At 39.6% G+C, this 15193-nt stretch overlaps 1 protein-coding gene across 1 annotated transcript in view; it reads left to right on the forward strand.

Moving 5' to 3' along the window:
- The window catches only part of Antxr1 (anthrax toxin receptor 1), a 212097-nt gene that overhangs the window by 58315 nt on the left and 138589 nt on the right, over positions 1-15193 (forward strand). Inside the window, exons 7-8 of the mRNA XM_013022556.1 lie at positions 475-543; positions 2193-2273. Coding sequence (XP_012878010.1) covers positions 475-543; positions 2193-2273 — 150 coding nt within the window. The remainder of the gene's footprint in view (positions 1-474; positions 544-2192; positions 2274-15193) is intronic.

Consider the following 15193-nt stretch of genomic DNA (forward strand, 5'->3'; position numbering starts at 1 on the left):
TTAATCCCCAGAACACTTTACAAAGTAAAATCAAGCATCCAATTCATGTACACCTGAGGGCCACATTTTTGTGTGATATCATGCTGTCATTACAAGCAACAAAAAGTATGCCAATAAAAAATACCTCAGAGCAATGGAAAAGGTAAATATTTCCCAGAATTGTTTATGTGATTTGTAGCCCAATGTTTCCCTTTCCTCCTCCTTTCAAAGTCAGTACTTTTCTCAATACTCTTCTCCAGGGGTCCTTTCAGCACTATCTGGACTACCTGCTCTCCTCTGCTCCACCTTGCATTGTGTTAGATTGCACTGTTCACTGGCATAGGAGCTCCTTGGGAACAGGGATTGTTTTCTCCAGTATGATATCTGGCACATAGTAGATGCTCTATAAATAACTGGCACTACTACTTGGTAAAGCCAACAGAAACACATTTGTCATGGCATCTCTTTCTAATATCCTTTGTTTTCTTGATCCAGGCTAACAGATCCCGAGATCTTGGTGCAATTGTTTACTGTGTTGGAGTGAAAGATTTCAATGAAACACAGGTATGATCGTGAATTTCTTTTGGCTTAAGAATATACTGAACGATGAATGGTAGAGAATATGTGCATCCAGCACAGGGAGCCTCCAAGTATAAACCTTAGGTATGTTATTTTTGCAGAAATACTCAGCAGGTGGGATTACTGGATGTGTAAGGGATACGAAGTCATTTGGGGAAGCACCTGGGGTCTTCAACACAGACTATCCAGGCAGTATGTTTCTTAGTTGACCTTCTTAGTGAACATTGACTTGCCAAAGTATCAAGACCAGATATGGGAGCTGGGCACTGGTGGCTCACACCTGTAATCCTAGCTATTAGGAGGCTGAGTTCTAAGGATCACAGTTTGAAGCCTGCTCCAGCAGGAAAGTCTGTAAAACCCTTTCTCCAATTAACTACAAGGAAAAAAAATTAAAGCCAGAAGTGGAGCTGTGGCTCAAAAGGTAGAACACTACTAGTCTTGACCATAAATGCTCAGTGACAGTGCCCAAGCCTTAAGTTCAAGCCCCAGGGCCAGCATATAACAAAACCAAAAAGTCCAGATATGAGTTAACTTGGAATAATTGTTTCTTAAAAGAAAATAATTTGGCAAGTATGATTTTCTTACTCAAATGACAAGCAATCCTTTTCACCTATTAAAAATGCAATGCATTTTCAATACAGAAATACGGAGTTAATTGGCCACATAAGCCAAAAAGTTACTTACAAGTACTTGTACTTATATGTACAAGTAAATTGTGAAAATCTATTAAACTAAACAATAGTTTCTCAGGGTAGTTCATAATTTCTTTTTGTTATAATAACACATGAAAACCCTTATGGCACATTGCTAAATGAACAAGATTACAAAGCACAGAAAATAGTATATGCCCACTTTTAAGTATGTATGTATGCGCTTGCATTGAAGAAGCGTGGAAGTCTGTATATATGAAATTATTAATAAATATAGACATAGAATGACTGGTATGGAAGAGGTATGAGTGACTTTTGTTTTGTTTTAACACATGGAATTTTCCTTGTTTCATAGTAAGGATATTTTACATTTGCATTCAGTAAAATGAGTAAACCGTGTGTGTGAAACCATAGCTACACACCAGCACAGGCTATGACTGGTGCAATCCCAGAACTACACAGAAATGTGCAGGGTGGAAAAGCTCACAGATCTGAATCTCTGCCCTCAATCCTCTGCTCTATAAAGCCAGAGCAGCCGAAGCAATCGCAAGCCCCCATTCTTTCCTCAGCAGTTCAGGTGAAAGGTTGGAGGCCTTGCCAACAACAAAGCCTGACTTTATTTTTAAAGTTGCTCTAAAGGAAGCCTGAGTCTGTTTGATTTGAATAAAGTTGCAATCAGGAATTTGGGTGAATGGGAGAAAACTGGGCCAATGGCCTACCCCCAAATCCATAAATATATCAACCTATCAATATATCATCCAACTGGGTGACCTAAAAGCTGGAGCCTCCCCTGGGGCCTGCTCCACAGAACCCTGGAAAGCTCTTGGTGATGAAGGTACTTTATTGAGGCCTATAAAACCAGGAAAGCATCATATCTCTCCTTTTTTAAAACTAAGTGAGGGTCGTACACAGTAGCATTCCTAAGCACTCCACACTGGACACATCCTTATCTCTGTGTGCATTTTGTGTCTGTCCTGTTCTCAGCTGGCCCGGATTGCGGACAGTAAGGATCATGTGTTTCCGGTGAATGACGGTTTCCAGGCTCTACAAGGCATCATCCACTCAGTGAGTAAATAGCTTCCTCTGGGGTCCTTTTCTGGCTCCAGCCTGCAACCAATCCCCTGTCCTTCTTTCTGAGGCTGCTCTTTTTCTGCTTGAGAGAGCGTACTTTCCTGTATCTTGTGTCTACCATGATCCACATTCCTCTTCAATCTTCAATTCCTGTTTCTTTTCTCCTTCTGAGGTGACTCGACCCAACAATGGAAAATTTAAAATTGAGAGGGGTCCTGCTCCGGCAGTGAGCCAGACCTGAGGCAGTCGTTCTCACGCACGATAAAATGTAGCTGATGGTTTGTATCTGACCCATTGCTACACTCCTTCTCTGCTTTTCTCAGCCATAACCAAACACAAGCCGCCATCAGAACATCAGCAGGCTGAACCTTAATCTCTTGCCATTGCAAGCACCTAAGACCAGGTTGTCTACTGAAATCAGCTGGAGAGATTTTTTTTTAATATTGATGATTAAGTCTCAGGTCTGAGGTGTAACCTAGGCTTTGGGAATTTTTGAGATTTCTCCAGGTTATAATGGTCAGCCAAGATTGACTACTGACACAGACCTCCAAAGAGGGTGGCTTCACTGTGCTTCAGGTGTTCTCAGTTGCCAGTTCTTCTTCACACATGCAGATGGGTTTCTGGAATCCTTTTCCTGGATGGTGAATAGAATATTGGATTTTGAGGTCTTTCTTCTGTACCCTTCAGTCAGAGGTCCGACCCTTGGTCCAACTGGGAAACTGAATGTTTCTGATCCTTAAAACCTCAGCTGGTAGGCCAGTGTGTATGCTACCCTTGTAATGCTATCAGAAAATACCACATCCTCTATCTTTAGGTGCTGTGACCAGGCAGGTATGCCACTGTGAGCAGCGAGAGCTCATAGGCTCCACACTTGATATCCAGGATTCAAGTCCAGAGTGAGATTTGATCATTGTCCTCTTTAAGTTTGATGTCTTAACCCAGGCATTGCTCACCAGAGCTTGGGAACTGCCAGCTTTCTCAGAAATCTAGGAAGCTTCCACATGGCTGTGCCTCCATGTAACATGAGACCCTTCAAGGAAAATAGTAGAGCAAGAAGGACAAAATCTGAGAGCTGATTGCCTAGAACTTAAATACCAACCCAAGCACTTATCACTACTAGATCCATAAATACTTACTCTTTTTCTAAGAGTTAAGGAATGAACTAATATGAAGATTACAAGGATTATTGGTTAAAATACCTAATTTCCACCGGGCACTGGTGGCTCACGCCTGTAATCCTAGCTACTCAGGAAACTGAGAATTATGGTTCAAAGCCAGCTGAGGCAGGAAAGGCCATGAAACTCTTTTTTTTTTTTTTTTGGTCGGTCGTGGGGCTTGAACTCTGGGCCTGGATGCTGTCCCTGCACTCTTCAGCTCAAGGCAAGCGCTCTACCACTTGAGCCATAGTGCCACTTCCAAGGCCATGAAACTCTTACCTCCAGTTAACCACTAGAAAACCAGAAGTGGTTCTGTGGCTCAAGTGGTAAAGTGCTAGCCTTGAGCTGAATTGCCCAGAGTTCAAGCCCCAGGACTGACAAAAAAAAAAAAACCAAAAAACAAAAAACTCTGATTTGCAGGCATGGGAATTACTTTCTTTTCTTCTTTCCACCTTCACCATATCAAAGACTTGAGTGTCAGTATCACCCATCCCTTATGTTTTTTGAAGGATATCTAAAGATCACCTGGGAATCATGTCTACAACACTGATTCGTAGGGCTCCTTTCCAAAAGATTCTTTGACAGAAATAGAAATAGGTGCAAGGAATCTGCATATTTTAAATGAGCATTTTAAAAAGATAAGTGCAGCCAGTATTGTTTTAAAAGATGGATAGATGTGATTACAAAGTTTTGAAATTATGAAAAATAATCCCATGTCGATTTGGTGATTCTTATCTTAAGTGTATACAAATGCTATCTGCCTTATTCAAGCTATATTTGTTGTCAAGGAACAAAAACCCATTCAGTCTACCTTCCAGAAAAAGGAAACTACTGAAAGGATAAAGAATGATCAGATCCAGTACAAGTCCACCGGTGAGGGGCCCTTACTCTGATTTCTGGAGTCACTGACACCTACCTAAGAATGTAAGAAACAAAACAACAATGCTGTGTAAAGAAACAATCCAACAATGTGAAGCATAACTAACAGCAGGACTTGAGGCTGATTCTGAATCCTGTGGGAGCTCAGAATTGGATCCTTCTGCATATGAGCCTTCATGAGAAGGGGAGGCAGACCTGGCTCAACGAAAATCCAAGGGAGGTGGTGGGTGATGTAGAGGAGGGATAGCATGACCTCAGCCTTCTTCCCATAGGCTGAGAAGCATTGTCAGGAGATGGGAGTCATGATGTCTGGCCATCTGGTGGGGCAGTTTCAGGAGTAATAGAAAATAAGTATGGACACTGGATTTGAACAAATTTGCAAAGAGCTTTAAAAGGTTTTAGCAGTGGGTGGTATCAATGAGACATTTGCTTTAATTTTATTTTTAATTAAGTATAAGTAAACATATTATGGGGTTTGGTTTGATATCTTAATACGGGTCAGAGTAGTGTAATTAGCACTTCCATCACAACCTGAGGCTTTGAACCTCTTCTAGTTCCTCATGAAAGAACTGAAACATTCGTTGACATGCATCAAGTAATATTTAAGAAGAGGATTATTGGCAGTGTCTGTATTATAAGGGGGAGATTGGAGACATCCAGGTGTTAGTTCAGTCAGAAGACTACAAGGCAAATCTAGACCTTCCTTCAGGTAGTTCGATTCTTCTACACAGGGACAAATCTTTCTATTTATTAAACATTTCTTCTGAGTCATGTGCTTAACATCCTTCAAGAGTTTGTTTCTACACAAATAATGAGAATCTTTTATCTATGTAAGGCAGTGTTGTCCCTGAATATTTTAGTCTGAGCAACTTACCCAAGTGCAACATGAGCCCGGATGTTTGTAAAACTTCCCTTACTTCCAAATGGAAATAATTCCAAGGATGTGTTAGAAGTTTTAACAGAGCAGCGTCCCGAAAAAGGAACAAATAAATTTGAGACTTCAGTCTCCAGACTTTTAGCTGAATGATAACATTCGTAGGAACTTTTATCTGGGAGTTATACTAGTGGTTTTGATCCTCCTAGGGCTCAAAACCCATGTTTATGGAAGTTGTTAATTAGTTTGCTTGGACAGAGAAACAGAACAAACCTAGCAGGGCTCATCTTTCTCAAATCAGACAGAAATAATTATGGCCTAAAAGCTGGCTAACTTATTTTTAAGAAGTAGGTTTATTTCCCCTTTTGGACACTGAAATGAAAGCCCTTATTTTCTTCTCATCTGAAACATCTATTCCGGCTTATTCCCATAGATGTTGTTTTGTGGCTGAATATTTTCTCACAATTAAATAGAACTGTGTTTAATTATGTAAAATGGGATTGCAGCACAGCTTCTAATAAACTCAAAATCGTTTCTGCTTATAGAAACTGTATTCCTAACCTCAGATGGTATAGGCGCTAATACTACTCATTCATCAAATACCCACTGGAAAACTTTTATGGTAGGTTCTGACTGTTCAATTACAAGTGAAACAGGAAGAAACCTTTTTTCAAAAGGGCTTATAATCTAGTGGGAGAGACATATAAGAAAGTAAATACATCCAGATAATTAAAATTATGCTAATTGATATGAAAGAAATATGTTCCTGAGATTAAGAGTAAATGGGGTTGCCAGAGACTCCAGACTTCTTCAAAGACATGATCTGATCTGCAGGGTGGAGAAATGACACCATCCATCAGAAGAGACTGGATAGCAAACTCTTGGCCAAGCACAGCCCTAAGATGATATGTAGGAGAATTAAAGCACATTGCTTAGTGAACAGTGACTAAATATGAGGTGAAGCAGCAGGCAGACTCAACGGTCATGGTATTTCCTACAGTAGAGCATGGTAGTCAACTGCAAAGTCTCATAGTAGAGCAATCATGCTGGCAAACAAGACTCAAAACTGTAGACACAGTGACACCTTACTCATATCTCCACTAGATAATGAATCAATAAGCTCTCAGAGTCATTAGCAAAATTTCTGTATCAGTGTGAAGTCACGATTTTGATCATCTTCTTCCACCAGCTTCTCTGCTAGCTCCCTCTCAACAGCTCTCTAAGAAATTTGTTGCCCCCCATTTTAGAGGTGAGAAAACTGAGATGAGAAGGTTGGATAAACAGCCAGATCTGCCACTCATAATGATTGAGTGAGGAATCTGAACTCAGGTCTTAGAAGAGTAAAAATAAAAGCCACCATTTAGTGCATTCTTATCATGTGCCAGCACTGTGCAAATCATTTTACATAATCATCTCATCAACTTTCACAAACACCATTTGATGTAGAGACTGCTACCCCTTCCATAAGGAGATTTTATACTGTTAGAGAAATTCGCCAACTGGTCCAAAAGCCACATGGAACAATGAGTGACCAAGTCTGTCAAATAAGGATTATCACAAACTCTACTGAATAATGTGAGGAGGCCAGGAAGCAGCTTCAAGACACTGAAGACCAAGACTGTAAAATGACACAATTCACACACTTGCAGCACATTTCTCCTGAGCCATTATTTCTGTTCAATGGATTAAAAAACCCCAGTGTAAGCAAATTTCCTATAGCACAAAGACTCCAAAGACTGCCAAGGGTTCATGCAGAAAGGACTATCTTTCCTTCCACACTTACATAGAGTGCAACCTCCGATAACCTTGACAGAGTTCTACTTGGTTTTGCAGACAATATCAATAAAATTTTAAAGAAAAATCTGGATGGTTGGAAGATGATGAGTCTTTCTGCCAGTGAAACTGTAAAGGAAGAAACTATTCCTTTGCCTTCTGTGATTGTGGCTTCCTTGGGGAATTTCCACTAACCACAGCTGGTGAACTTAAGACCAGCCCTCAAGTGAAAATATGAAGCAAAGGTCCAGCAAAGGCTTCTGGGTCTTTGCTTTTTCCTAAGAGCTGCAGGCAGTAAAACTGGAACACACTTGAAAGCTGAGTTCCAATAACACTAACATGGATTGACAACTTTGAATCCCAACACTTGACCCAGTTACTGTGGCACCGCTTCCTCCCAGCTATCTCCACTTCATGTCCAGTTAAGGGCAGTGCCTGGAACCAGGAATACTGTCTACAAGAAAGAGAACTCAGCTTCTGGCACCAAGCTGTCATCTCTACAAGGAAGATTTTCTTACAGTAACTGCTTAAGCCTATGCTTGGCTTCCTATGAATGTGGGGGTGAGTCAGCACATGGAGCTTTCTGTGTGTTTGATCAACAATAAACAAGTATTGAGCAAACATACCATGTTTGCAAGAATTTCTTGTAAGCTTTGGCAAGCATGCCCTTGTTATCAGGAAATCTGTCAGATCAGCAAAACAGAAATAGAGCTATTCCGTGGTATACATAAATTTGTTTTTATTTATGAAAACCAAATCCTGTGCTGGTTTCTCTTTCCTTCTCATAGGGAGGTAGAAAGAAATATGACTCACCAATCTCACCCAGACCCTAGCAAAATTATGACAAAAGGCCAAATTTGTCTTCTACACTTGTCTTCCCCCACCCCAACTTTTCTAAAACTACACTTAGAAATACTAAGGGTTTCCTTCCTGTCAAAATTCACATTGAAATCCTACAATCCTGGAATGTATTTAACTTTAACTGAACCAGTCCTTTCAGTGAAGTGAAACAGAGGCACATCTTAGCAGCTCCAATCCTCTTAAATCAGACGCATCTATGATTGTGGGAAGAAGTCCTCTTCTCCTTGGTCCCACCTGAATCCTGTCTCAAGGCCATTCTCAACCCCAAGACGCTGCTCAGTCTTCTCTATGGAACCTCTCCTGATCTGTGCTCCAGCATATGCTCTCACTGAACTCCAGTGGCATCCATTGTTGAAGCCTTTTGTTTGATTCTTGGATCTCTTCCCTGCTCTATGCCACTCCTCTTGGACAGATGCTGAGTTGTGCAATCCCAGAGATTGCCCCATGTGTTGGATTTCCAGAGATCTGCCTTGCATATTTGTTAGTTATAAAGCAACTCAGAGGACTGTGAAGCATTCATGACCCATGGAAGACCTACACTGCCCAATAAATGGGCAGTTCTGTGGCTCTGTTTCTTGTAAAATCCCTTCAGTCCTGCCTCTAGCCTCTTTTTCAAGATTGCATCTATAAAAGATGGCATTCTGAGTTCTGCTCACATTGCCAGGCCTGAATACAAAACATAAATAGAATCAATTGTAGTTGCCGGACCAGAGGAGAAAATCTTTTTTTAAAAAAAATCATTTGCCTCAGCAGTCATTAATTAGACTTTGCAGACATTCAGGCCAGACATTTCTCTTAAATTCTTGTTTCTATTCAGCTTATTAGAAAGCCCCAAACTAGCCGGGCGCTGGTGGCTCACGCCTGTAATCTTAGCTACCCAGGAGGCTGAGATCTGAGGATCACGGTTCAAAGCCAGCCTGGGCAGGAAAGACTGTGAGACTCCTATCTCCAATAAACCACCAGAAAATCGGAAGTGGCGCTGTAGCTCAAGTGGTAGAGTGCTCGCCTTGAGCTGAAGAGCTGAAGGACAGTGCCCAGGCCCAGAGTTCAAGCCCCATGACCGACAAAAAAGAAAGCCCCAAACTAATACAAGTTCCCCTAGATTAAAGAGGCTACAAAGATGAAGGAATGTGTTTAGTTAATCCTCAGCCTCTTCCCCCTTCTCTGCAGCTATTCCTATCTAGGAAATCTGGCCTACTGCAAAAGCAACAGCAGAAATTTTAGATAAAATCAGCACCCAGAGAGGGCCGCTCACATCGCTGTGTGCAGCAGGTCAAAAAGCTCAGCTTACTAAATAAACCACATTTTGGGAATTTGCAGCTAGCTGAGCTTTCCTTCTGAAAACATGAGAAGAAAGTAGTTCAGTAGAAAAAAGAGAATTTCCTCCTTTTCAGAAGCTTGTTTGTCATACTCTCCTTCAGACCAGACTCCCATTGGGAGTCATTTATTCAAGCAGACTGTGTGTTTTGCTCAAAACATTTAGTTGTTTTGAGAATAATTATTTAAATTATTTTTATAATTATTATTATTTATTATTTAAAAATCTAGTAACTTCTTATGTTTCTTGTCTAGAAGGGCCTTTATTTACCAGAACATACCAGTATACATAAAATCATTGGATCCCAGAAAGAGGTGCATATCACTCAGAAAAACTTTTTAAGTATATATTTTTCATTGTAAAGATACTGTAGAGAGGGGTTACAGTTATGGGATAAGGTAATGAGTAAATTTCCTATCAAGCATTGTTACTCCCTTCTTTGTTTGTCCCCTACCTCCCCAACTCCCTCCTATCTTGTTTTCAACATAGTGTCTTGTATACCTTATTGTTACAAAAGGTCAACTTGTATCTTTATTTCAGCTTTTTGTTATCCCTTCCCCTCCCCAAATTAGAAAATCATATATACAAGATGCGGGGCACAGGAATCAAATACAGTGACAACAAGGGTTATACCATGGAGAAGTAAAAAAAAAAAAAAATGTTGTGCTAGTTCTGGGGCTTGATTTCAGAGCCTAAGTGCTATTCCTTAACTTTTTCTGCTCAAGGCTAGCACACTATTACTTGAGCCACACTTTTAGCTTTTCAGTTGTTAAATGGAGATAAAAGCTTCATGTATTTTCCTGCTCAGGCGGGCTTGGAACCATGATCCTCAGACCTCAACTTTCTGAGTAGCTTGGATTACAGATGTGAATTACCAGCACCTAACTCATAATACTCAACTTTTACTTTTAAGTCAGATTCTGTAGAAGCCATGAACTCTGGATATAGTCTATTGTTAACAAAAGGAGTTTTTTTTGTACATTTTTTATTGTAAAAATGTACAGAGGGGTCACAGTTACATGAGCAAGGTAATGAGTACATTTCCTATTGAGCATTGTTGCCTCCTTTGTTTTCCCCCCACCATCCCTTCCCTCTCACCTTCACAACTCCCCCCCCCACCCTCCCACCCCCTGCCGAGGTTCGTTTTCAACATAGATTTTGTACATCTCATTGTTACAATGGGTATCCTTATTTAAGCATTTTGTTTTTCCCTTCCCCTCCCCGAATTAGAGAAGTGTATATATAAGATGTAGTGACATCAAATACAGTGAAAATAGGGGTTATACCATGGGGGAGGAACATACAAAGCAACAAAAAAATCACATGGTACATTATAAATACGTTAGAAACAATAGCAAGAAAGAAAAAAGCTATTTGTGTCCCTACGGGTTCATTTTGCTTAACATCATCTTATATGGTCATATGTATGTAGCTTTTGGCCTTTTCTACTTGTCCTAGACATGTACTAGTTACCGCAAATAAGGGAAACCATGGGACCTATGTTTCTTTGGGCCTGGCTTACTTCACTTAATATAATTTTTTCCAAGTCTTTCCATTTCCTAACAAATGAGGCAATGTCATTCTTTCTGATGGAGGCATAGAATTCCATTGTATATATTTATATACCACATTTCCTGATCCACTCATCTACTGAGGGGCATCTGGGTTGGTTCCATATCTTAGCTATGGTAAATAATGTTGCAATAAACATAGTCGTGCTGGTAGCTTTAATATAGTCTTGTTTGTGATCATTTGGATAAATGCCCAAAAGTGGGATTGCTGGGTCATAGGAGAGCTCTATGTGGAGTCTTTTGAGGAACCACCAGATTACTTTCCAAAGCAATGCAGTAGGGTTCCCTTCTGTCCACATCCCCTCCAGCATCTGTTATTAGAGTTCTCGATCATAACCATTCTAACTGAGGTGAGGTGGATTCTCAATGTTGTTTTGATTTGCATTTATTTTATGGCTATAGAGGTTGAGTATTTCTTCATGTATCTATTGGCCATTCTCATTTCCTCTTTAGAGAAGTTTCTCTTTAAGTCTTTAGCCCACTTGTTTAGCAGGCAGTTGTTTCTTTGAGGATTTGTTGTTGGGGGATTTAATTTTTTGAGTTCCAGGTATATTTTAGATATGAGACCCTTGTCCGTTGTATGACTAATGATGATCAAACAGGATTCCTTTCAGGGATGCAAAGCTGGTTCAATATATGCAAATCAATTATATAATTCATCACATCAACAAGAGCAAGGATAAGAACCACATAATTATCTCAATGGATGCAGAAAAAGCATTTGACAAGACCCAACACCTCTTTATGATGAAGGTTCTGGAAAAATTCTCAATTGAACATTCCTCAATATAATAAAGTTGAATATGACAAACCTCCAGCCAGCATTATACTTAATGACGAAAAGCTAAAGCCATTTTCTCTAAATTCAGGAATGAGACAAGGATGTCCACTCTCTCCACTTCTCTTCAGTTTAGTATTAGAATGCCTAGCTACAGCAATAAGACAAGATGCAAACATAAAGGGGATCCAAATAGGGAAAGATGAAGTAAAACTCTCCCTCTTGGCAGATGACATGGTCTTCTATTTAAAGAATCCCACGAGCTGGGCGCTGGTGGCTCACACCTGTAATCCTAGCTACTCAGGAGGCTGAGGTCTGAGGATCGCGGTTCAAAGCCAGCTGGGGCAGGAAAGTCCGTGAGACTCTTATCTCCAATAAACCACTCAAAAACCGGTAGTGGCGCTGTGGCGCAAGAGGTAGAGGGCTCGCCTTGAGCTGAAGAGCACAGGGACAGTGCCCAAGCCCAGAGTTCAAGCCCCACGTCCAACCAAAAAAAAAAAAAGAATCCCATGGACTCCACTCCCAAATTACTCAAGCTGATTCAAAACTTTGGCAAAGTAGCAGGGTATAAAATTAACCCCCAAAAGTCAATGGCATTTCTGTATGCCAACAATGAAAAGAGTGTGGCTGAAATCAGGAAAGCAACTCTCTTTGTAATAGCCCCCCCCCCAAAATAAAATACCCAGGAGTAAACTTAACTAAAAAATGAAGGACTTCTACGATGAAAACTTTAAAAAAACATGAAAAAGGAAATCAAAGCAGAACTTAGGAAGTGGAAAAACCTCCATGCTCCTGGATTGGAAGGATCAACATCATGAAAATGACAATACTTCCAAAGGCTATCTACAAATTCCTAGCGATACCTATCAATATTCTAACCTCATTCTTCAATGAAATAGAAGAAGCAATCCAAAAATTCATATGGAACAATAAAAGACCCCGAATAGCAAAAATGATCCTTAACAGAAAGAACAGTGCTGGAGGAATATAAATACAAAATTTCAAACTCTACTATAAAGCCATAGTAATCAAAACAGCTTGGTACTGGCGTAAGAACAGACCTGAGGACCAATGGAATAGAACTGAGGACCCAGAAATTAACCCACAGACCTATAGCCACCTAATCTTCGATAAGGGAGCTAAAAAAAATAGAATGGAAGAAAGACAGCCTCTTCAGTAAATGGTGCTGGCAAAACTGATTATTCAGTTGTAGAAAACTAGATCCTTATGTATCACCGTGCACCAGAATCAACTCCAAATGGATCAAAGACCTTAGAGTCAAAGCAGACACCCTGAAAACATTACAGAAAGGAACAGGAGAAACCCTAGGTCTCCTTGGCACAGGCCGAATTTTTGTTGATAGAGACCCAGAAACACAACAAATCAAAGAAAGGTTGGACAAATGGGATTGCACGAAGCTGCTGAGCTTCTACATGGCAAAGGACATAGCTAGCAAGATCAATAGAAAGCCCACGGATTGGGGCAGAAGGTGTTTCTTTTGCTTAAAGTGTGAATTGGAATTTAACTAGGAACAATGACTATGCCTTTTAAAAAATATTTTACTAATAAACTATGGGTTAAATCATGTCAAAATTCTTGGGACCAACATTAATGATCTTGAAAGTGTAAATGAGTGAGTTGTTTATTCCAGGCTGCCTGGTAATTTCTAACAGCAAAGTTCCCCAGTCTATCCAACATGCTTTCTGCCTTCAGTTGTAATAATGCGTATAGCCCTTTCCATCCTCCAAGCATCATACCTGTACAAGAAACACAGATGGCATTACTGTTTAGAAGATTAGCCATTAAGGAATTGGAAGTGATCGAGTTGTCTCCTGGGAAGGCAGTCCCCAGACACAAAGATGCTAACTTAATAAGAGGAAGGAGGTGTCATAAGATACAGAATATAGCCTTGTATTCAGAAGACCCCAATATTATACTATTTAGAAAAAGCTGTAGGCTAATGTATAATGTGCTATAATACACATTTTTGAAGTCATGCAGAAAATCTGCCTTTTTTTCCACTGAGGAAGCTAGTAAATACTTATTTAATGTCTAGTATGTGCCAGGCTAGGTCTTATAGATCTAGCAGTGGGCTAAAGCAAATTCACTCTTTGCCCTTGTAGCATTTATACTCTGCAAAAACAATGACAAAAACATCAAAAACCAATTGTGTGATAATAAACTATTCTAAATCCTCTGAGAAAAAGTTTATATGGAATTGTGGATGAACATGAAAATATTTCACTGATCAGACCACCCAGACTTAGGTAGCAAAGTTTGTATTAGATTTGAAGACAGTGGCATGGGGGAAAAGGGGGTTTAAAGAAACAAAGCTGCTAAGTTTTAGTCTTAGAAAACTAGACATACATATACTAGTCAGAAGATGGTTTACCTTTGGGCCAGCCTACTTCAAGTCTCACATGTTTTAAAACCATTGTGTTCTCTTCACAACAAATAAGACATCAAGGAATGTGATTGGAAAGACATGTGGGACAAAAAGGCCTATACTGAGAATGGATAATAAGGGAAGATTAGTTTATTATTTATATGCTCCCAAAAATCCTTCAACAGAAAATGATCTAGTAAATATGGACTGATTATTTATTAGGAAAAAAGTAGAGCAATTATTGTAAAGGAGAAGTTCCTAATCGCTTTGCAAATATTCACAATTCTTAAGAGAGAAATCCCTACATAAACTGAGAACTTTATGACAAAAGACATTAGCATTTTAGAACGCAAAAAATAAAACTCATATCCAACTTTGACTTCTCCACAATGGATTTAAGTTTAAATTTATTAAACAGTTCTTATAACTTGGCAAAGTTCTTTTCCATCTGCTGTCTCTCTTGTTCCCCCAATAATCAAGAAAGTTTGCAAAAGTAACCCTGCCAGTAATAAAATATCACACTTATTTAGTTCCTTAAGGATTTTAGACATGCTTTCTCATGTAATTTCTCTTGGAAATATATCCAAAAGTCAACAGGAAAATAGTATGAACTTTGGTTCAGTTTGTATTAGTAAATATGACTAAGCATGGGATGGAAGTATGTATGATCTTTGGGCCTTTTCTAGGTATCATAAATATAGTATTAATAACATACAACTACCCATTGTTTGAATATATGTAAGACTTCCTTCTAAGTACTTTACTCCCAAAAGTCCTTCTGAGCCCTTTTCTTGAAGTCCGTATACTGACCAGTGGCCCAAGAATTAACCATCTACTGATCAACCCCATCTGTCTACTTTTATCTACAAGACAAAATCTTGTTGTTGTTTTTTTAATCTCAAGTCTCTTCCTCACTTTCCATCCATTAGGGATTTTGTCATTAAAGTCCAATTGATTTGACAAACAGCTCCTCATTCCTGTCTACTATTTCATTTAACCTTTACACAGCCCCTTGAAATCAGTTTTTCTTATCCCATTACATAGAAAACTCAGATTCTGAGATGTAATAATTTCTCCAAGTCCATGTGGCCAGTAAATAATGGGGCTTGAATTTCAGCAAAAGAAAAAAAGAAGAAGAAAAACAAAAACATTCAGAGCCCAAGTCTACCTTACCTGTGTTCAGAACCCAAGTCTTTAAAGATAATAGCTACAGTTAGTAGAAGACTTAACAGTTCTAAGCCCTGTGCTGTGCTTTGGCCTGCAATTATCTTATTTAATCTTGCCAGCTTTGCCTCATGGTAGTGTTTTAGGCAGAAT

Source organism: Dipodomys ordii, unplaced genomic scaffold (genome assembly GCF_000151885.1).
Source record: "Dipodomys ordii isolate 6190 unplaced genomic scaffold, Dord_2.0 Scaffold63, whole genome shotgun sequence".
Taxonomy (NCBI): domain Eukaryota; kingdom Metazoa; phylum Chordata; class Mammalia; order Rodentia; family Heteromyidae; genus Dipodomys; species Dipodomys ordii.